We start from the raw sequence: 22,949 nt of genomic DNA, 5'->3' as shown, positions 1-22,949 counted from the left end.
CTCTCTCCTGCCCCGTGGCACCTCCGCACACCGCCTGCGGCTCGGGCACGATCTCCGTCCGGTGCCCTCTCGGTTCCTGCGGATGTCGGCGCTTTGGCTTCTGCTCTGCACGCCCAACACGCCTGGCTGCCCGGCGCACGCACACCCCCTCCCCCTCCCTTTTTTTTCCGTGTATTAATAGCAGCGCCCCCCACCCTCCGGGACTGCGGCGCAGAGCGCCAACAGCTACGCTCCGACAGTTTTCCGCGATAATTCCAGCTTTCGAGACCCTCCTCATCCTCACCTAAGAGCATCAGCCACCTCCGGAGCGTCTCCTTAGTAACCCCCCCGAGCCGCACGGAGAGATCAGAAGCCCCGCACCGGAGATAAATAGTACATGGGCGCTACCACCGCTGGGAGGGGGGGCTCGCCGGCGGCCGCAATCTCAATCGCAACCGTTGACCAGTATTACAAAGCCCGTTTGGTGCCGGTGGTCTCTAACCGTTGCTTATTTAAGCGACTATTAGTCGTGAGAGGCAAAGCGAAAAGAGGATCGGACGACGCGCGCATCCAAACGGAGTTCTCCTCACTGGGATGCCGACACAATCTGTCCGAAAACGAGAAGAAAACGCTTTGTTGTGTTTGACCGAAACACCCCGTGCAGAAATCAAGTGGTACCGTCTCAGCGCGGCAGCAGGCGGAGGGGTTCGAAGTGCACTCCGGGAAATGTAGTCGTCGCCTGCATTCTCTCGTATTCCGGATTATGCCTCGCGAGGGAAACGTAGTCGTGAGCCGGGCACTCGCGTATCGACAAGGCGCCTCGTGGAGAGTTTATGGGAAGTGTAGTCCTGCGCCGTTCATTCGCCCTTTTCCCAAGCCACGGACGGCAGACGGATTCTGTAGTTCCCACTTCGATAACCGGCAAAAAGAGGCGTTTAATCTTCGATACATCGTCGGGTCAGTACTGGGCCAAGAAAGCTGCCAGTCCAGAGCGGCATTCGCGGACTGCGTTATTCGGTCCTTGGGTCCGGATTGTGTCCCTAATTGTCTCCAATGCGCCACCTGCTGGAATATTCTTTAAAATATGTAGACTGGTTCTCCATCCATGATTGTTCAAAGTGGACTTCATTTGATTGGAGGTTCGTTACGGTGCGGTCGATTTTAAAGGGTCTTATAAGGGTCTGTATAGGGATCTTTCTCAGTTTCCCTGTTTTCACATAAAACTGCCCTGTTAGGCACGCCATGTCTTGAAATGGCCGTTTATTGTTTTTAATATACACAGATGGTGCTGCTTGGGCCTCAGCGGAGGACCCTAAGTCTACATGAAGCTGGGGGCACAGCCCAGACCTGACCACTAACAGCATCAGCTGGGGGTGTCTGCTTTGAAGTGGAAATGCCACTGACTCACACAGCAGAACAGGAATTAGCAGCCCGGGTTCAAATCCTGATCTTTGTCTGTATGGAGTTGGCCCAGCCTCGCTGTGACTTAAGGTGGTCTGACTGATTTATCTGTTAAGAGATGGCAGGATTAGACTTCCAAAGACAAAAGGGTGACATCGGATCCATTGAGTCTCGGGGGGTTTGGGTTTGGATTTGGACTACGGGCTGCAGCCTCACTCCGCTCCAATGGCAGACCACCTTAAGTCAGTGGCTGAAGTGACACAACCCAATCATCAGTGACACCACAAGCCCCCCATTTTCAACCAAGGCTTCAATCTCAGGCTCAAAACACAAACCCAAGCCCACCTATTTTGACCTCCAGCTAACAAAACTCCATTGTAACGCAAGTGGCAGAAGTGTAAATTCAAGCAGCGCCCTGCTCGAGTGCCACCATCATGCGACTTCCTTACACTGAATAGTCAGCCATGTGGTGTGGTGTGGTGGGTGCTAAAAACACAAAGCGACCTCCACAGAAAGTGCCACGCAGCTCGGCCACAACAGGACCAGTGCAGGGCATACAAGAGGTCAGAGAGCAGTGACCTGCAGGCGCTTTACTGCTGAAGGGGCATAAGGGGACAGGTGACTCTTGGGGACGCTGGCTTGGATCAGCACAGACTTGAGGAAGGCCTGGCTGGTATGGTTGTCTCCAAGCTAGACGTATGAAATGTCTGCAGCAGGGTATGAAGCACCTGAGAAGACATGGAGGCACATGGAGAGATCCAAATGGGGGGTGTGCACCCCCCCCCAAGGCCATCGCTCCACCTGTGTGGTGGACACAGACAGAGACAGAGAGCAGAAGCCCCCCAATTGCCAGTGCTGCAGCACCACCGCCTTAGGGAGGGGAGGCGGCTATGGTCCGACTCCTCCCACATCCCGCAAGCGGGGCTGGATGCGTTTACTTAGGATAAGTCACCGTTAAAGATGAGTCGCATCTCGCTGGGCCAACTCAAGTGGCTTTGTTATGCCACCCAATAAGGAGCCCTAGGCCCACCGGGGTGCCACCTCCACAGGAACACGAGCGCAGTGCAAGACGGTAAAGAGCCAAACTGTAAACTGGCACAAAAAGGGGATGCGAGACAGAGACACTGCAGATGAACAAACTACACCAGCACAGAGTTCAGAGTCCTCACCTTTGTGAGTCGCTGGCAGAACCCGTCTGGATGCCACGCTGGCACCTGCCAGATGAAAGCAGGACAAAGGGAGTGCAGGTGCTTTATAAAGTGGTCTTCAGTGAGCTTTTCTGCTGTGTGCACCATCTGTGGCAGAACCTTGAGGGCCGACACTCTGCAGGTCCCAAAGCAGACCGTGATGCTGCTACAGGGGGCCGAAAATAGAAAAGTGAGCTCAGCATCTTCAGCCACCAAAGGAAGTGGAGACGCTGCTGCTGCACCTTCTTGGTCAAAGTGACTAAAACGAGGTCACCAAGGCCACTGATGAGGCCTCACAGCGGAGTCAAGTGTGGGTAGCACAGCACGCCCTGAGGTCACCAATCGTCTTTCATCTGGGCCACATCAGGAGGCAGATTGTCATCTGTCTCCTGTAAGCCGAGGAGACCCACCACAGGCGTGTCATCCGCCCACTTGGTGAGGATGTGAACAGAAGTGGGCCGAGTACAGCAGCACTGGGGGGCACAAGAGCTCAGGCTGATGGCGTTTCCGATGTGGACGGTCAGGACGTCCAGTCGCAGAGGGAACTGCTGTAGCTTAGCAGACCCCCCCAGTCCCCAGGGGCTCCCGAGTGATGGTGGCATTGAAAGCTGAACTGAAGTCCATGAAAAGCATTCCAGCACAAGTGTGTCTTTTGTCCCAGTGAATTGGCATCGGTTTGGGTGACAGGCCAGGCTGAAGGGGTTCAAGTGATGATGGTGGTGGTGGTGGTTTAGAAGAACTTGGGCAGGACGCCCCCCCTCGCAGAAATAATCAACTGATGCAGTTAAATGGCACCTTCCTCCAAGATGCCTGCTAGCTGGTTGGCATGACCCCTGAGCACTCAGCCTGGCATGGTGTTGGTTCACATTCAAAGCTCTTCTCACGTCAGTAACAGACGAGTCTAGCAGATGACGTCCCCCCTGAGAGGTTCTTGCCTTCCCCACCAGTCTGTTGTTCAGGAGTAGCAAACCGCGTGTAGAAACCACAGAGAAGATCTGCAAGGGAGGCACCACCACCACCAGTAGGCACGCCAGGGCTTGGCCTCCTTGCCACATACACTCGGGGGTCCTGGATTCTCTCACTTAGCGACCTTGATGGCCAAAGATAAGGCGTCCATCTGGGCTGAGGGCACACCGGTCACCTGAACTGTGTGTGCGAGTATATCGATTATAAAAGAAAATCTTGAGACGAGACAAGACAACTGACCAGACATGTTTTCAAGTCCTCTCCGCCATTTCCGGTTCACGGCCCACGCCCTCCCGCGGTCCTCTCACCTCTCATTGGTGGGAATGCTTTTGTCAGTCACAGATCCTCCTCTCACAGCTCTTAGAAGTTTTAACGTTTTCCTTACTTTAAGTTCCCAATTAAAGACGACGTACAATGTCCAAATCTTACTGAAGAATTTCATCGTGAAGGGTCATCAACAGAAGAAAGGAGTGCACGGGCCATCCCAGCACCGCCAAACGATGAAGTCAAATGAATTAACGTGAAAATCGTCGATCGGTTACACGGCAAATTGGTGAAATACGTATCAGTTGACTCTGCTGAAACAGTTGGTGGTGAGGATGAGGAAGATGGAAAGATCAACTTACAACATCACAAAGCATCTCTACAACCATTAACACCGTCGGGTCTTCAACTGGCTGAATTACTGTTTGGAGGAGGATGGATTCAAGAAAGGTATTGTAGTCCATCTTCAGTAATGACATGAGACACCACAGGAGCTCTCGATACGCCACTCGTATTAAAACGTTTACAGTCTCCCGTTAGAATCGCTTTGGCAAAGACGATTAACAAATCACAGGGCCAAACGTTCGAAAAAGTCGGTTTATTTATTAGAGAGAAAGAAACGAAGTTCACTTACGGGCCGTAATACGCTGCGTTGTCACGATGAGGGTCCAAATGCGGAATCGAAATTCAATGCGACTGACGAAGAGTTCATTCAAAAAACTTACAGTAAAAGTTTAAAAAGTATTTGAGTGTTCATTTCAAAGCCAAACAGAACAAAATCATATTATGCAATGAAGAACTCCAACGCCACATGAAACGATTTTCTTTCAATTTATTACGTTTTACTATTTTTTACTCTGGTTAATTACTCGCTGTAATGTAAATAGTTAGGTCTATTATGTAGAAGGAACAATAAAAAGAACAATCGGTTTAAATTGTACAACCGCATCCCCGATACGCGAGTGGCAGAGCCGTGAAGTGGGTATCGTGTGTGGCACCCGCCCGGGTGTTGGGCAGTGAAGCAAGGAGGCGGCAGAGCCCCCTAGTTAGTGTATATACAGTACAGTAGACCCCCGTGAAGTCACAGTTCAGTCGTTTGCAGATTTTTCCTTAGAACCAAATAATTGTTAACAGAAACCGCAAATATCCTCCGCAATTCTGAATGTCTTTTTTCGTGGCAATGCTGCCCTGTAGAGGAAAACGCAGCTTGTGATGGTGAAAGTAGCCAATCCGAGAGCGTTATTCATTTCTCCTTGCTGCTGATTGGCTCCTGCCTGCCCTGTGACGCATCTCCGGCAGATGCAGCCCAGCATTGCTGCATCATTACAGTTTACCACGTGTCGCGATCTCGAGTGTTTCGCCGAGTGTTCTCGTGTTTTTCGTTTTGTTCTTCTTCGCCCAAACGCCCTGCACCCTCTAAGGCTTCTGCCAACGACCCTAAGCGCCAGAAGACGTTTCAGACACTCACGGAGAAGGTTCAGCTGCTGGATTTGCTCTGGGAACTAAAAGGTTCTGCCACAACTTCCCATCACTGTGAAGAACAGGCAGCACCAAACCCACCAGAAGACCACCCGTCGGACTCCTCCTGAAGAAGAGGTGCCACCCGAGGAGCTGGAAATCCTCTGCCTTGCTGTGCCGTCATTATCTTCATTACACACCTTCCTCGTACTGCACAGCTAATTCATCAAGATCATTCATTATTGGGGAGTACCCGTACGCTTTACTGTATTTTGTTAAATTATTACGTTTTTATGTTACTTATACCAAAGAAAATGCGCCTGCATGAATTACGGTACATATTGGGGGGCATCGGTATTTGACATTCTGGCCCTGCAGTAGGCGGGTTTACCTTTACATTCTTTTTTTATTTAGGGTAATGTATCAAGCGGAGTTTGAATTGAAATTAAAGTATTTTTGGGGGCTTATTTAGGGTTCAAACTATAAAAAAATAAGCTTCTTTTTTTAGCACATCCATAATTTGCGTTTTTTCACAATTCACGGGAACGTAACCCCCATCCGTATAACCAAGTGGACGTGAGGCAGGCCGCCATCCTGCATGAAGGGCCGGTGTTACCTGAACGCCACCGTTCCAGGACGATGGATTGGCAGAGGTGGACACCAAGATCTTGCTCGTCGTCGATGGTCTCCGCCCCTGTGATTCTGGCCTATGGCGGTACATTAAAGAGAGAGTTTGTTCCACCTATGCCTGCTAGTCTTCAAGATTTGCGACATCACCTTGAAGGAAGCTGGGGAGCAGCGGAGTCGCGTGTGGTCTACCATCGTGCGGTTTGTCGCACTACACGTGGTGCTCACATTGAGTTCACGTAACCTCGAGGACCAAACTCTGAACTCTCCTCTGTCCAGTGATGTGCAGAATGGGGTTTGCCTTGGCCAGCGTGTTTGACGTCTGCGCTCTCCTTTCGAATCGCCATTGCAGTCGAGCGTTTACAGCCCACCGTGTCCCCTTTCTGACCCAATGCAGCACTTCATGAAGGCGGCCATTTTAATCTTCAGAGCGTCGAGGATGCTCTCGCTAACCTGATCCACCAGACAGCAACTTCCTAAAACCAGGAGGTCACCAAGCGTATCACGCGTCGCACGTGTTTAAGTGAGGAACATCCGATTAAACATCGGCGTTCAAAGCCATCGATGGCCGATGTTAGTCATCGGGGGGCCGTGCACTCAGTTGATGGAGATTTGCAGTTAAAGTAAATGCAGCGTCACACCTCATCAAAAAGAAAGCACTGCTGGCATCACCAAGATCTGCAGACGTGAGCCCGCCTGCCATTAGCCAAAGCACCAGTCGAGGCTGCACATCATAACCCACCGACTGGCTGACTGCACATCTACGACGAACAACGGAAATTCAACCCACAGTTGCAGTGGAAATGCAAGGCTGCCACGGCAGAAGACTCGGCCTACACAGACCACAAGGCTCATCTCGGCCGTCTGCTGTGATGCCATGCAGCGGCCAAAATGTCAGAAAGATCTCAGGGCAGACAGCAGCCCCGCTCAGACATGTGGTGCCCGCTAGCCGTGTGCGTCTCTTCTGCTGCGGCTGCGCTCGTCACGACACACAAAGTAAACGTCAGCCGCCTTCTGCATTGATGGCCGCACTTTTAGCTTCCTTTTCTTGCATTGGGCCTTTTGTTCTGTTTTTCCACTCTCGTGGGTTTCAAGTGCAAAGCCTTGAGGTGGACGTCTTATGAAGTCCTGATGGTTGAGCCTTTGCAGCAGCAGCAGACGTTCTAAACGCGTAGCCCCCTGGCCACGTACTCCCGTTTGAGACTCCCATCAGGCCCCCCTAAGCCTACAAGAAGCACTCTGGGCACTAACTGGACTGGCACTGAACTCGTCACTTGGACAGACATCTTGGGATTGTTGTCCTCAGCAGGCCTGACCTTCATGCCAGCCGGAGGCACTTTGGGCACACTTTAGTTCCTCTGGTGTGTCCAACATTGCTTGCTGGATTTTTGGGTCTGCAGAGAGGACCCTCAGAGGCCAGCCTGCCCAGACCAACCAACCACCCACACATTCAGACTCCTTCCCTGGAGAAGCGGGAGCCACGATCCTGGCACAGGTTTAACTTTGTCAGCCAAGGTGCTCCTACAATCCAGCAAACCCACCACTTGCATTTGATGGTGTGGACCACTGGGGTGCATAGCGCCACCCTAACCCAACACAGACAGAGGCAGAGACACGGGTTCCAGCACCCGACACCCTTGATTCAGTGGTGGAGCTCTTTGCTCCCAGAGGACTTTCTGCCACCACTCCTTCCTCCCGACTGGCACCTCAAAACAGAGTGAGGGGGCTCCTTTAACTCTACACCTGGGAGGGCTCATTAGACTTCCCCCTGGTGACCCCACTGCACCAAACTCCAATTCCCAGCATGCCCTGTGGGAATCTCTCATGACACAGCCACCCAGGAGGGCTGCCCTCTAGTGTCTCAGGGAAGGTATTGCCTTGCCAATGCCCTCTCAAACCCTGGTCTTTCAATACAGTTGGCATCCCAGCCAGGTAATGGTTGTGCCCACCCATCACAATGGGCGAGGTCTCAAATATCACATTACACGTTGGCACATCTAAGAGCAAGCAAACCACCATATGCCCATCACTGCCCAGTTTGTGCAGAATGTTCCTTCCCACATGTACTGCACAACCGGTTGCCCACCTGAAGCTAAACCTGTTCAGGCCCGGCCAGGATGGGGATGGGAGTCCATCAAGGAAAAGCTTGGGTTGCTGCAGGCTGTGGTCAGAATGAGGATCCCGATGCATCAGTGCAGAGATGGGCACACTGTGCTGTAAAAAGATGGTGCCATCCCTCGGGAGACATCAAACCCAAGTTCCCGACTCTCTGATCACTAAAGACCCCTGGGCCTCCTTTGTAAAGCGTGTAGGATGTGCCGCCCACCACAGTCCTTATTCTGGGCCCCCAATCATCCCATCTAATGGCTGCTCTCACTACCCAATGTGTGGCGAGTATACTGGTGCAAAAAATGGCATCGCCCAGGTGGATGTTACAGGAGCAGAGGTCGATAAATTAGTTAGGCTTTGGTTCAATGGGAGGTCAGGAGTTGGTCCAATCCCACCAACCACCTCCAAGTGACCCATCAGCACTAGGTGCCCACCCTCAGTTTAAGTGCCACGACCCCATACGAGGGAGTTGAAATGAAAGAGCAGGTCCTCTGTCAGATCCTCAATAAATATTTATTAAGGGGAAGAGAGAACAGACGACAAAACAAAACGCGTTTACAAAAAACTCAGGAGAGCACATGAAAACGAAAAGCACCCAGCATCTCGGCGAAGGTGCCGTTTGTTCATAGACAGAAGCTTGAATGGAAGGGTCCGAACGAGACTGCAGCATGGCAAGGTGGGAGAAGTGGCACACATTAGCATACTGGCATCTCATTACCAAGAACATCAGGCTCCATCAGATAGCGAATCCAGCCCAAGAGGTTCTCCTCGGGACTGCGACGGTTGTCAAACGTGTAGGTTGTGCCAGGGACCTGGGCAAGGAAAACAAAACCCACACAATGTTCACATCTCTACGTACCAACTCGAGTTCTGCAATGGAGTCGTCCGGACCATCCAGCACGTGGCAACAAGTCGCTCGTAAGCAAAGGCTGGTCAACGGGCAGGGGGACAAATACACTCAACTCTAAAAATCAAGTCAGTCAAACAAACAAAACACCAAAACCATCCGCACCTCAGGAGGCGACAAACACGGACAGGCAACCCCAAACTTACCAACGTTAGACCAGCTGGTACAGCATCACACCCAACATGCTGGGTATAAAAATCAGAAGGAGACCATCAACACCAGCCAAGAGCCTGCAGAGTGGCAGCTTCATTTAAAGCAGCCACCCACCGTCCCAAGTGTGCGTCGCACCTCCACCACCTTAAGAGACCACCAAGCCCGTTTAGAGGAGGAGGAAGATTACCTGCAAAGGCAGATGTACGCTGCGGTTGGGCTCTAACCAACTTTGGTGGTCCCAGCAGTTGTCCCCAAAGTTTTCAGGGGTGTCTACTAAAAAGTCTTGGCTGCACAAAAGAAGCAGAACACGTTAGAGGAGCCTGGCATTTCACCACTCAGATTCTCATCGTACGACGAAGCAGCGAGGCCGTCACCTGTGGCCCAACAAGATCAATGAAAGGGCACATTAAAATAAATGAAAAACGTCGACGACAAGTGGGCACCACATTGGTCATGGAGGGCACGGATGTCAAAAACGGACTGCTGCTTGGACTCGGGGGACAAAATCATCCAGCTTGCTATATCCCCAACTACAGGGGCATGGGGGTCTTCTGCAGCCAATCCCAGCCAAGACTGGGCACAAGGCAGGGCGCCATACATTTAATAAATTCTACTAGCTGTGTAAGCCCATCCTGTAAAAAGCAGAGGGTCCGCAAAACTATCGAAATAGTGAGACGTGACAAAATGGCCAAGTAGAGACGTCAGTCAGGTAATCAAAGGACCTCCTCTGGGCGACTCTCTGGCCTCGCTTGTGTATCCCTCGCCCCGACTCCACTCCTGGACGGACGGACAGACAGACAGACAGACAGACAGACAGCTCCACACGTAGACGCTCACATATACAATAAGATATCAACGCCAACGTCTGTCTGCTTGCTTTTCTATACTTTCTTGAACATTCCAGTTCTCTCAGCACAGCTCGTTGGCATTGACGAGATTTTTGCAATAATCCGAGATGGGGGCCAAGGGGGGTGTTAATGGGACCCTCCTCCTCACTCCATTCGCGTCGCTCTACCCGTTGGTGCGCACCTTGCCTCCCTTTAGCTAGCGATACCCGTTTGATTTTTAACCTTTGTCCTGCTTCATGACTTCGTGGGTGGACAGCCACTTTAAAATAAACCCAAGCCCACCCAATCTTAAGAGTGCACCCCCCTGTGGTTTACTGTTTGAATGCAGTGAATCTTCACGTTCAGAACCTTTGTGTCTGCAGCTCTTCACATTCAGGGCCACTCGCATCCAAACTCCAGTTTTTGGGACGTGAACCAAACCGACAAGCAGACTCTTTACAGGCGGCTACAGCAAAATCCAAAGGCTCTTGAGCAGAAGACTCGTCTGCCACTCTAAATGCCATCGGGGCGATTGGACTGTCGAGCGGTATAAACCTTGAATGAAAACGAGCCCCCAAAAGTGTGGGTGGCCCAGCAGGTTTTAGGAAGCCTTCCCAGCACTCCGGTCTCTCGTGCGTATTCGATTCGATTTCTTTAGTCTGACCGTATACAAGAATCGGTCATTTAAGGGCCCACAAGCGTCACTACTTGACCAAAGAGCTCCCCAGAAACCCCAGTGCCCTCGGAGTACATACAGACAGTCAAACACTTCGTGGTCCTCTCCAGGCGGATCCCAAGCATGAAGCGCTCGCCGCCACAGCCGGATCTGCATATCCCAGGAGCGACGGCTGTACTTCTTGTACTTGTTGGGAGTTCGAGGATGGACGCTTGGTATTCGCGATTTCCTGTTTAAAAAACACACACAAAACAAACGTCAGCTCTACCAAAACCAGTCGTATTCACCAGAAACGGTCAAATGTAATGACATCTATCGATGTGGACAGGACTCCTCAAACGCCAACCACCGACAGCGGCTTGGAAAACGGCAAAGGCTCTGGGATGAAGCTGATCAGGTGGCGTCAGAGAAGACCTGGCAACACACGGGTCACACTGAACCAAGAGCACGGCAGAGCTTGGCACGGGTACTTTGGAACATCCTGTAGGTAGTTCTGGTAGCCAATGGTGTTCTTCCCGTACTCGATCTGCTTCTGTCGACGTTTCAGTACGGACTCGTCCAACTCCCACTTTGCTGGGTCCAGATTTTGAGGGGTCTTCCTACAATTCTGCGAACTAATTAGAAAAAGCTTTCATCATCCACTTACTCCATGGCACCCAAAGTCACAAAATCCAGTCTTGAGCAAGAAAGGTCACGCGATGCCCGCCCCACCGAGAGGTCACCAACCTTCTCCACTCCCTGTCCAAGTCCTCGGTTCCCACGGCAACACTAGTGGTGTCCAGCTTGAGTATACAGCGCTCCAGAATGGATGCCCTGCAGGGTCCAAATTCACGCAGCGCTACTCAGAACTCTGCAGAGATTGCAAACTTAAGAAAACCTCAAACGTAAGATGCCAAGCACCTCGGGGGGCCCAGAATCCGACGGAATAAAAGCTTGGGTACAAACGCCAACAGTTCTCTACAGTGCCCACCACGTCAACCTGTTCTTCCCATCTTAGACTTACCTTTTAACTTCAGTAGGATTTGGAGGAAAAGGAAACGCATTCAGGCCAGGAGGAGGAAGAGGAGGAGGAGGAGGAATGGAACTCACTGGAGAGCTGCAGGAAAAGGAAGTGCAACAAAACATTAGGAGCTTCAGAAGTGCGCCATGAAAACCGTCAGCCAAAGGCTCAAAGCTGCCAGGTGCCAGGACATTCAGTCAACAGGTTTGTGGAATTACAACAGGAGTTGGACCACCTTGGCAGTCTAAACAGACACACGCACACACGAGGGCATCATGGCAGTCAGTACCTTCACCACGCCATCCCCAAACGTGAACAGTTCATCTGCGTACCTGCAAAGCTTTCAATAAAACGAATGGTCAATTGGAGAAACAGCTTTAAGTGAATTGTGTAAAGGAACAAAAGAATTGTTCTGTTTGAATGCGATAGGCGACATCTACAGATGCAGAGGGCAAGAAGAAGGTGGCAGCGTGTAGGACGCGTGTAGAGTCTTGAGATGGTGGCACCAGACAGGCCTACTGGTCGTGTAGAACTCCCCGGCTTGGTGTACAGAGCCTGCTCCATGTGAATGATGATGATGATGATGCTACGCACGCATACACCCACCTACGGGCACAGCACACTGACTGGAGTCAAACTACACCAATGCATTCTGGGAGGACCAAAGGTTTCTCCAAAACGACACTCCTGGTCCACGTCCTTTAGTCCTGATCAGTTCTTCAGGATTAGCGGAGGCCTCGAGAATCTGCCTGCGTGGTGTAGAACAGGCTTGACTAGCAGACCTGTACTGGCGTGAAAGTCAACTGTGCCCACCATTACTCAAACACGTGTGATCAGCTCCGTGGTCCGAGGGTCCTGCGACTGGACAGGCTTACACCCTGAAACACACATACAGGAAACAAGCTGGTCACACAATTGACTGCATGGGCGGTTCACATACAAAGGGCATGGAGGCTCAGTAATACGGAGACAGCGTGGCATCAAAGATTCAGAACTCGGCTATGCAGGGGTCTCTAGACAGGGTATTAAAAGATAAGACTGGCATACAAGTGGACACGATTTCCTGACAAACTTGGTTCTTGATGATCTGCCAGTCTACCTGGCTGTGTGGGTGTTGTGTCTTAATGGAAGAGTTTCAGTTTAGGACCGTTCTGCAAATACCAAGGGACTCACCACAGAGGGACTTGGACAGCAGACAGGCGCGGGTAGATTTACAGACGTGAAGTTTAAATCTGCCACAAGTGTAAAGTGTGACACATAGGCAAGAAAAAGAGCTTGGAATACACGACAAGGGGTCTGAAAATCAAAAGCCCACTTTAAGAGAAGAACTCAACATCCAGTCCACTACAACACTGGTCAACTGCCAGACAGAGTTCAGAAGGTTATATAGCGCCTTGACGTGTGGAGCTCAAGTCCCAGGAGGCTCTGCTCAAGCTTCATAACACACTGGTGAGGCCTCGTCTGAAGTCCAGGGTGCAGTGTGGGTCTCCATGAAGACATAGCAGCACCAGAGAAGGTCCAAAGAAGAGCGACAAGGCAGAGTCCAGGGTTACAGAGAGAGCATGAGTGATGAGGGAAGATGAAGAGCTGAGCCTTTACAGTTTAAGCAAAAGATCGAGGAGACGGGAGTAGAGTGTTTAAAATGAAGGGAATTGGTGCAGTGGACCCAGACGGTGACTTTAAAATGAGGTCATCAAGAACAGGGGGACACTGCTGGAAATTTAAGGGTGAATTTCACACAAATATTAGGAAGTTTCTTTTCACAGAGAACCACAGACACATGGAATAAGTGACCAAGTGGCAGGCAAGAGGACTTTAAGGACCATCAAAAACACGATTTTAAAAGAATTAAGAGGACTGAATGGCAAGCTTCAATGAGCCGAGTGGCCCATTCTCATGTAGACTGGGCCAACATTGGGAGAAAATGCCTCCATTTTAACTGGGAATGCTGGGCTAACACGGGACTACTTCTGGAGGGAAAGCATCAGCAGAAGACGACACACCACTCAGGCCCTTGGAGTCAGCAGGAGAGGAACCTGTCCATCTGCAGAATGGTCACCCAGCAGAAGAATTTAAAAAGACCCCACCATTCACCTCCAGTCCTATTAAGGTGCTGAAACACCAACTGAAGAGACCACCGACTTGACGGACAAAAATAAGGCAAAGTGTCATCAGCGTGTGAATGAGAACATCACACCTCAACATCTACAGAGTGCCAAGCCCATCAAGGAGTGCCATTAGGACAGAATTATTCCTGCCATGATAAAAAGATGCCAGCAGGACTTGTTACTTACTGTACTAAATTGTTATAAGCACTGCTGCATCCAGGGAGCATCCACGGCTCGAGCTGCGGATTCTGTGTGAAGATCTCCCGCCTCGTGTCCAGAGCAGGAAGCCAGTCAGACAGCAGCTGCACCCTATAGCAAGGCTCAAATAAATTGGGCACAAAACTCATTTTTTTTAAAAATTACAGTTAACTTAATCCCTCCAACAATCAACAAGAACTTATCCAGGAATGTCAGGGTATCCCCATTTAACCGACACAAGATCACAGACATGACGCAGGACACATTCACGTCCCCAACCCACTCAATGGCTTATTGGCTAATAGGAGGTGGCACATCCTGGACATTAGCAGGGACCGCAGCCAATCGGAACTGTCAGCTGCTGGACTGGTGGGCAAATGGGGCTGTGGCTCTTTAAACTATTCCTGTGGTAAGAAAGTGACAGAGGAGGAAATCTAGACACACGCTCACCTAAATTACTAGAAACTTAGATTTGGCTTAACATAAATGCCCCAAGACGACAGATCACCTTGCTAAGATGACAACGTTTTAGGGTCTTCAGATTATAGTGAGCAGTTCAGGGGCTTCAATCCGATCCCAATGCCAGAACAACAATACTGCCAAATAAGAAACCCCCACCTCAGGAAGTGAAAACAGGAGACCCCACAGTGGTGGGACACTCCACAGACAAAGGTAAGCCAACAATAAAAGCAGACTTTACCTAACGGCACGTCAAGGAGAGTTATAGAATTACAAAGCCTAAAGAAAACGCAGCGTGTCCAGCACAACAGACGCTAACATGAACATAAAGTGACCCTCCGTCCTGTAACGAACCGCCGCGACACGGTAAAGCAAACCGTAAAAGACGTAGAAGCACCTGCTCTCCACTGGCAGCCGTGGCCGGTCATAGTTAAACTTACTCATACTCTCAAAGCCCAAAAACTTTTCAAACAGTAGTGAAGCCCCCGGCGCCCACCTCCATTTAAATCTCCGGGCAGTTTAGGGCGAGGGGCGTGGCTGACACTTCGTTTTCAGGCTTATTTTGGTCAGGTGCGCGCGCCATCAGCTCCGCCCACTCAGTGACGACTCGCCTCCGAATCGGCAGCGTGCTAGACACACTGGGCGGGACCACAATGTTTGACTGACATTATACTTTAGCCAATTAATGCAAAGCATTCTTCTCTTTCCTTTTTTTCGCATTTCTTTCATCATGGGGGCACGGCCATAGGAGAGGAGACGCGCGTATATTTTTTGAATGACAGCATCTTTAACGAATTGCTGCTCTTTTTTTAGTTTGTATGGGCGGGCTTTCTTTAGCTTCACTGGAGCGGTTAGAGGATTTTAAAAACGGAAGATGCTATTGGTGGAGCACAGTGTGCGAAATTTAAACCCCTCGCATTTTATTAGTGGAAAAAAAGGAGAACGTGAGATTAGGCAGGGAATTCCAGGCATGTTGTGGGAGGTTTACAAAGTGTGAAGAGGCGTCCAGGGATCCCTCTTCGTCCTGGCTTTTCAAATAGTTCATTAGGGACTTCCGTGTCGGCTTTGCAATCGGAATTATACTTTTCAGGATTTTGTCTTCGGCCTAGCGATTCGAATCGGCGAGATCCTGGATGGGAACTTCAGCTCTGCCTGCTTCTCCTTGATTTTGTGCTTACAGCCTGGAATTCTTGACCAGCACCAACACCGAGGAATCGGACCAGAGTGACCAGGGAGCTTCTCCATACGGCGATCCGGGCTTCTCTGCGCCCCACTGGTCAGTACCCTCTCACCGGGCTACACATAACAAAGCGCGTGTCTTCAACCTTTCTTGCTTTTCTATCATTAGTCACGTTATCCGGACACGGGCTGAACGTAATAGCGCCCGGTAACCGCTTTATATTGCAGTCCGACCAAGTGGGGTCGTCCCGTCCCGATCCGCTCGGCAGATTCTCTTCTTTGTCATTACTTCAAATTCGGACTCCTAATGAAACTAAACCGGATTAAGTCCTGTGCTCGTGGCGCTCGATATTCATGTTTAGGACTAAATCTCGGGGTGTGTGTGTCAGTATGTATGTATGTATGTACTCTACCGTTCAAAGTTTGGGGTCACCCTGAAATGTTCATGTTGTTAGTATTTAGATATCGTTGATTGATTGATTTAAAATCTAGCCAAGGTATTACTAGTGGTTATAAGGGCTATCGCAGCCTGAAATGACTGATGTTTTCATTTGTTATTCACAGATGGCTGCAGAGCCCCATTCAGTGTCCTAACGGTCAGTGCTTATATAGCTTGGCGTTAATTATTCATGTGTTAAGGTTAATTGGTTATTAGAGAAACCTGTTTATTCACTTGGATCATAAGGGGTGTGTGTGAGAATATACAGTATAAATAAATAAGGGCAGCTTACCCTGTACGAGTGCCATCTGTGAGCAGTCCTATCACTTCTCCACATGGTCTCCCTGCAGGCCCGTGCACTTCTTGGATTGCTCCACTGACCTCTTTGTTCCTACGGAGAAGAAGCTGTCTGGCTGCTCCCCAGTCCAATCCCTTCACCGCATGACCAGAAGTGAACCTGCGACCGCGCAGAGCCTCTTCAAATGGAATGGCTGCACGGGGACCTGCCTTATCGTGAAGCAGCAGGACAGCCTTTGACCGCATTCCTCCTCTTCCTCCTCCTCCTCTTCTTCTTCGGTTTCTCACTAAGCATAGCACAGTATGCTGCACCAGTCACTGATTGTCTGTCTGTGTTCCTGTGTCCAAATGGAAAGTCCTCGTGATTTTGTTGGCAGAGGGCTGAACGTCGTCTTCTTCACTGTAGAAGATGGGTGTTTCCACTGCATGCTTTGTCCCCCATGTCTCATCTCTGGTGACTCGTAATTTGGCTCAAACCTCCATGTGCTGTTTGGGAGGCCATCTTGAGCAAACTTCACAGTACCCTATAGTCCATCGTGCAGTCCGGCGGAGCTGATCTGTCGCTCTTCTCTGATGAAGGTTTTCATCATGGCGGCTGGCCTTGTGCGTGATGTGGATGATCCACCAGATGGAGTTTTGTCGGTTGCACACATTTTTTTTTTTTTTCCTCCTTAGACCCTTCTACCCGTTCATGAACGTTTCGTTGAGTCCTTCTGTCTTCACTTCTGTACTCGGCTAACGTCTTTCAAAGAATTTCAGCTCATTTCACTCCCTCTGCTCAAAGACGATTCACGTACTTCACGTTGTTCATCAAGCGTGCGACTCCGCGTTCATTTGGCTTCAGGAGGCTAACGGCAGAGTGCTGCGTCTGTGTGTCCGAGTGACCCGTAAGCCATTGTGTCACCTTTTGTATCTGTCACGGTTACAGTGCCGTTTCTCGTTGCCTGTGTGTGTGACATCATGCCATGTGGATGTTGTCTTGGACGTCAGCCCTCTTTGATTTTATTCCATTTTTTCTGTCCAATTTACGTTTAATGACATTCATATAAGGAGTGAGATGATTAGGGTTAGGGCTGTGAATGTGAGTTACCCTTGGGATTAATAAAGTGTCTGTCTGTCTGTCTGTCTGTCTGCGTGCACTCGACTGAGAAAGTGACACAATATTTAAGCACAGACTGAATGATTACATGTAGAATTTGACTTTGGATTTCGTTCTGGGGTGTTGGACTGTGTTGGCCGTCACGGATGTAGTGAGAAGTCGAGCAGAATGACTTCCTATGTTGGCTGACGAGAAAGATTACAAGGTGCCAACTTTTGAGGCACCTCGGGCCCCTTCTTTGATTCTTTTCTTTTGATTCCGTCTCTCCTGAAGCTGGCACCTTGTAATCTTTCTTGCCAGAAAACATAGGAGGTCATTGTGCTCGACTTCTCACTACATTTGACTTGGAAAACAAAGAAAGTCCCAGCAAGACGTGATGTCATCCATCCCTCCAGTATCCAACCCGCTGTATCCTAACTACAGGGTCACGGGGGTCTGCTGGAGCCAATGCCAGGCAGCACAGGGCGCAAGGCAGGAAAACGAACCCCGGGCAGGGCGCCAGCCCACCGCAGTGTGATGACATTGTTACCTCTAATGTGACTGGTGATGGGGTGTCTGTGAAAAGGCGCTATAGGAAGTCCCTGAATGCCACCGCGGTCTAAATAGCCTGCATGTCTGACTGACTCCAACAGAGCGGTGGTTGGCACACCTTTACCCAGCTTTCCATTCTTTCTTGCAGTGAATGTGTTTGTTGCCATGGAGGAGAATCCTAAAAGTGACAGCATGAATTTTCGCTCCGGATGCAGACTGATCTTGAACACGGCTTTGGAAAAGGAATCGTCGTTCTGCGGTGTGGATGTGGCAGCGTCTCCCATCACCGACCTGGCCAGCAAGTTGAACAGCCTGAGCGCCTTTGCTGAAGGGTACGCTGCGGGTTCTGGGTTTGTGGGTGGGCAGGGGGGTTTATGGACTTCTTCTTCTTCTTCTTCTGTGTGTGTGTGTGTGTCCTCGCTTGGCAGCTCGAGGCTGAAAGGAGTTTCGAGACGAATATCGCAGCAGAGGCCAGAGGTGATGAAGTGTATCACAAATCAGGTTAAGCACACAGGAGCAAAGTCTCCTCAAACATTTCAAAGTAGCCATTGAGGCGAGATAAAGAATGCTAATAAAATCCCAACTAGAGCGTCGGACTTGGGGAGCTTCAACTCCCAGCTTGATGTTCTTTTGGAGAGACCGGCTGTAATGTTCTGCCAACGTTCACGAGGGCCGCGAGGTGAAGTCTGCCTTTAGTCCTTCTAAATGATCACATACGGGGAGAGGATGGGAATCGTCCAAAAATTCAATGTCGATGTTTTGGTGAATCTCGATGTTTTAGACCTGCCATACCAGTTTTGGAGTTACATCTGTCTGTCTGTCTGTCTGTGTGTGTTTGTATAAAGACCATCTCTTGAGGACGCCTTCACTTCACTGAACCAAATTTTGCACACAAGTATGAGGTACAAAATGTCGATTCTATCAACTTTTGGGCCGTTTCTGTTAACCAGAGGTGGTCCTTTACCTTTTATTTATGCAGCTACAGAGTGCGATTTATTCAACTTTAATAATATATCCAGCCATCCATGATCCAACCTGCTGTATCCTAGCTACAGGATCACGGGGGTCTGCTGGAGCCAATCCCAGGGTGCAGGGCAGGAAACAAACCCTGGGCAGGGTGCCAGCCCACCACAGGGCACACACACACACACACCAAGCACACACTGGGGCCAATTTAGGATCGCCAATGCACCTCACCTGCATGTCTTTGGACTGTGGGAGGAAACACAGGGAGAACATGCCAACTCCACGCAGGGAGGACCCGGGAAGCCAACCCAGACGGGTCTCCTAACTGCGAGGCAGCAGCGCCACAATACAATACAATACAATACAATACAATACAGTTTATTATCGTAGAGCCCAAAATCACACAGGAAGTGCCGCAAAGGGCTTTAACAGGCCCAGCCTCTTGACGGCCCCCCAGCCTCGACTCCCCAAAAAAAGAAAAAACCCCAGTAGGGAAAAAATGGAAGAAACCTCAGGAAAGGGAGTTCAAAGAGAGACCCCTTAACAGGTAGGCTGGGTGTGCCCTGGGGGTCAAAAGAAAAAAGGGGGGTCAATACAACACAATACAATACACAGAACAGAACAAATCCTCAATACAACATAAAAGTAAAAACATTTAGAAGTACAGAGCAGAATCTAACAGCAGATGATATCCCATAATAGGATTTGGATTGCTTCAGAGTCCTGGAGACCTCATCCATCAAGCTGCCTCCCCCTATTGGCCATTCCATGGCTGAAACAGTGCTGGGCCGGCCAATCCGATGAAAGGACCCCTCTTTCCGATGATTCCTGTGATCCTCCATCAGGGATGACTTTACCACAGGCAGGCAAACGACTTGGTGCCCACAGCCCACCTGCCAAGTGGCACATTTAAATACTGAGAACAGAACCAGAACAGGTGAGGGTTAGTATTCAATTCTAACTGTCGTGTCACTTCTGTTTTAGTGCTAATGGCTGACAACAGAGATGACGTCTGGACAGTTGATCAGCAGCTCTAGTCAGGGTGTGCTGAACTGAAGTCGTGAGTCTTGAAAGCTGAGACCGAAGGGGCATCTCTTATAGCAGCAGGCAGACCACCCCACAGTTTAGGGGGGTCCTATTAATAAAGACTCGACCCCCGACTGTTATTTTATTAATCCTGTGAATCCTAAGCAGACCAACATCTTGAGATCTTAATGTGCGCTCAGGTTTGTAAGTTCAGACCAGTAAGCCGGACCTCCGCCATTTAATGCTTTACATGTTAAAAGGAGGATTTTGAAATCTGCCCTGAACTTAACAGGGCGCCAGTGTAAAGATTTAAGAACTGGAGTTAGGAGTTAATCCTTTTCAGTTCTTGTAATAATTCTTGCAGCAGCATTTTGGATGAACTGGCGGCTGAATAAAGACCAGTCTGAACATCCAGTGAGCTCCGCATTGCAGTCGTCAGTCCTACTAGAGACAAATACTGGAATTAATTTCTCAGAATCCTGTTTATTTAGAAACTGCTACCCACTGCGCCACCGTGCTGCCCTTTAGTAATGTATTGAACAATTCTTTAAAATTTGTTGTTGATGGTTCTTTAATGTACAGAATATAAAAATGTAGTCGTTGCCTTGCGGCTCACTCCTCGAATATCCATCCCCATATCTGAGTATTCAAGAGAGTCGAGGGGAGAGCCTCCCGGTTTTTTTATTTTTTTATTTCGTTTCTCTGTTTCATGTGTGGCCCAGCAGGGGGTCCTGCCTCGATATTCAGGGCTTCATGTCCAACAGGGGATGAAAACGTTGTTGTTTAGCCCACTTTTATCGGTGCCCTCGACTCTAAAGTTCCCAGCCTGGGTCTGTCTGTCTGTCTGTCTGTCTGTCTGTCTGTCCCCCCCGTGGATAAAGTTTCTTGAAATGTGGCACACGTATCTTCAAGGGAATTTGACGAGACAGTTCAGTTTTCACTGAGACATCTTAAACTATCACACCGCACACACTTTCCCCCTTTGAAAAGCTTTGATGACTTTGTGATCTTGTGTGTCGTCTTAAATAAAATGGAGAAATGCTCCGCTTGGTCCACTCTTTTCATTTTACATGGTGGTGGTTACAGCAGCTTGTAGATTTTGTACATTTTCACTTCTGACGGCAAACAGATCCCCAAGACAAGCTAATGAAGCACCGGCAGACTGCGTGCTGGGTGAGGACGTCGCTGTCACTGACTGCCTGAGCGCTTGGGACGGCAGTCCTCCATTGGCAGGTCCAACAAAGCGTGCGGACACCAAACGGATCAGCCCTCTGTTTCTGCTCTGTGAAGAACTCGAGCCCCCCAGTCCTGCCAATGCTGTAAGTCATACCAGGGTATTTAGGGGCTCTTTGTAACCATCATCTTCTTCTTCTTTCGGCTGCTCCTCCCGTTAGGGGTCACCACAGCAGATCATCATCTTCCATCTCTCCTGTCCTCGTCATCTTGCCCTGTCACACCCGTCACCTTCATGTCCTCTCTCACCACGTCCATGAACTTTCCTCTTCTCCTCTTCCCTGGCAGCTCTATCCTTAGTACCCTTCTCCCAGTATACCCAGCATCTCTCCAAACCAATGCCATCTCGCCTCCCTGACTTTGTCTCCCGCCCATCCCACCTGAGCTGACCCTCTACTGTCCTCATTTCTCATCCTGTTCATCCTGGTGACGCCCAATGCAAATCTTAGCATCTTTACCTCTGCCACCTCCAGCTGTGTCTCCTGCTGTCTGGTCAGTGCCAACCATAAAAGTTTAAAATGCAAGCAAGAGAAACAAAAGGTCATCTAGATACGAATGAAGGCCCCGGTGACTTTAGGGACAAGCACAAATAAACCCCACGGTGGGCACCTCCTCAATTTTAACGTAACCCTAAAGCGGCGTCACGGCGCCATTACCCGCAGGTTCCAATGATTGACCATCTCACTGGCGCTTTGATTTACCCGGGTGGCCAAATGCTGCAGAGTCGGGTCAGCCCTGATTTCAGGCCATGCGTCCCAATAAAGAACTGAAGAACATTAAATTGTTTTACGCCATCGAAACAAACCTCGTCACAATATATGATTTAGAAAAGCTTGTATGAAGCTGCATGGGGGACCCCGCTGTGGTGGTGCAGTAGGGTGACGAAGAGCTGCCATTAAATCTGAGGAGGACGCAGAAGCAGACCGTCGACATCTCTGGGCTTCCACTTGAAGCTCCGGCTTGTGTCCTGTGTGTTTGGTTTATGAACGGTCCCCCATACCCAAACCCCTGGGGTCCTCGCCCCTCACTGTTAATGCTGGGAGAAAGTGGAGCCTTTGGGATGAAATTCATCAAAAGATTTGGGCCTAATCAGCCATCTTTAATTGGGGACTTAAAGTGAGGAAAACGGACAAATGGAGAAGAGCGGAGAGCGCAGGAAGTGTGTGTGTGTGTGTGTGTGTGTGTGTGTGTGTGACAAAAGCATTCACACCAATGAGCGGTGAGAGGACTCTGGGAGGGCGTGGCCGTCAAGCACCAATGGCGGAGAGGAGGGCGGGACTTGAGAAAATCTTGGCAATCGTCTCCAGATTGGCTTTAATAATCGAGATCTATACACGGGTACATACATATAAGCCAACATCTGTGTGTCTGTCCGCAGATTTAGATCTTTTTTTTCTAGAATTTGCTTGAACATTCCGGTTGATTTGGCGACTTCTCTCATTGTGCTAAGAATCCGAGTTTGCTTGCAGGATCGAGATATTCACACTAATCTGAGATGGAGGAAGAGTGAGGTCAGGAGTGGGCGGGGCCTCCTCGCTGTCCTGTGTCACTAATATGTGGGCGGAGCCGCAGGGGCCTTCCATGAATGTTTAGGTGTAGAGGACACGTCCCCCTCTGTGTCTGCCGTTTCCCAAGTTGAGTCTGTCCCTCTGTCCCTCTGTCTCTCTGTCTGTCTGTCCCTACCTTTTGTGTTCAGCGGTGACTTCCCAGTAAAAAGAATTTGCCTTCTGAGCGCCGCGCCTGTTCCAGTGCCATGCAGTCTGCCCTTCTTCACGCTGTCGTCGTCTTTTAATTTCGTTTCCTGTTCATTTCAGCGACACACCAAAGCGCCGTCTGGACCTCTCCAATCTCAGTCAAAAT

The 22,949-nt window shown here is 49.9% G+C and overlaps 1 protein-coding gene and 1 long non-coding RNA gene across 3 annotated transcripts; one reads left to right on the top strand and one right to left on the bottom strand.

Annotated features, from left to right (window-relative positions):
- Nucleotides 1–8,481: 8,481 nt before the first annotated feature.
- On the bottom strand, nt 8,482–14,825 carry slbp2 (stem-loop binding protein 2). Of its 2 annotated transcripts, none has more exons than XM_039743016.1 (8): nt 14,717–14,825; nt 13,849–13,971; nt 11,558–11,650; nt 11,281–11,367; nt 11,025–11,168; nt 10,634–10,783; nt 9,239–9,338; nt 8,482–8,803 (listed from the first exon to the last, which is right to left on the bottom strand). In XM_039743016.1, the coding sequence occupies exons 1-8, from the start codon at nt 14,761–14,763 to the stop codon at nt 8,687–8,689; spliced, it is 861 nt and encodes a 286-aa protein (XP_039598950.1). In that variant the 5' UTR covers nt 14,764–14,825; the 3' UTR covers nt 8,482–8,686. The 2 variants fall into 2 exon arrangements, with proteins under 2 accessions (XP_039598950.1, XP_039598951.1); XM_039743017.1 differs by having other exon boundaries at nt 14,760–14,814.
- A 74-nt stretch (nt 14,826–14,899) lies between these two features.
- Nucleotides 14,900–22,949, top strand: LOC120521301. The gene is made up of 3 exons (XR_005632084.1): nt 14,900–15,595; nt 18,013–18,196; nt 22,904–22,949. It is a non-coding gene; the product is annotated as an uncharacterized LOC120521301 (long non-coding RNA).

The sequence above is a fragment of the Polypterus senegalus genome, unplaced genomic scaffold (genome assembly GCF_016835505.1).
Source record: "Polypterus senegalus isolate Bchr_013 unplaced genomic scaffold, ASM1683550v1 scaffold_2473, whole genome shotgun sequence".
Classification (NCBI taxonomy): Eukaryota; Metazoa; Chordata; class Cladistia; order Polypteriformes; family Polypteridae; genus Polypterus; species Polypterus senegalus.
Note: the sequence above shows the minus strand (reverse complement) of the source record. Positions and strands in the feature narration are given on the sequence as shown.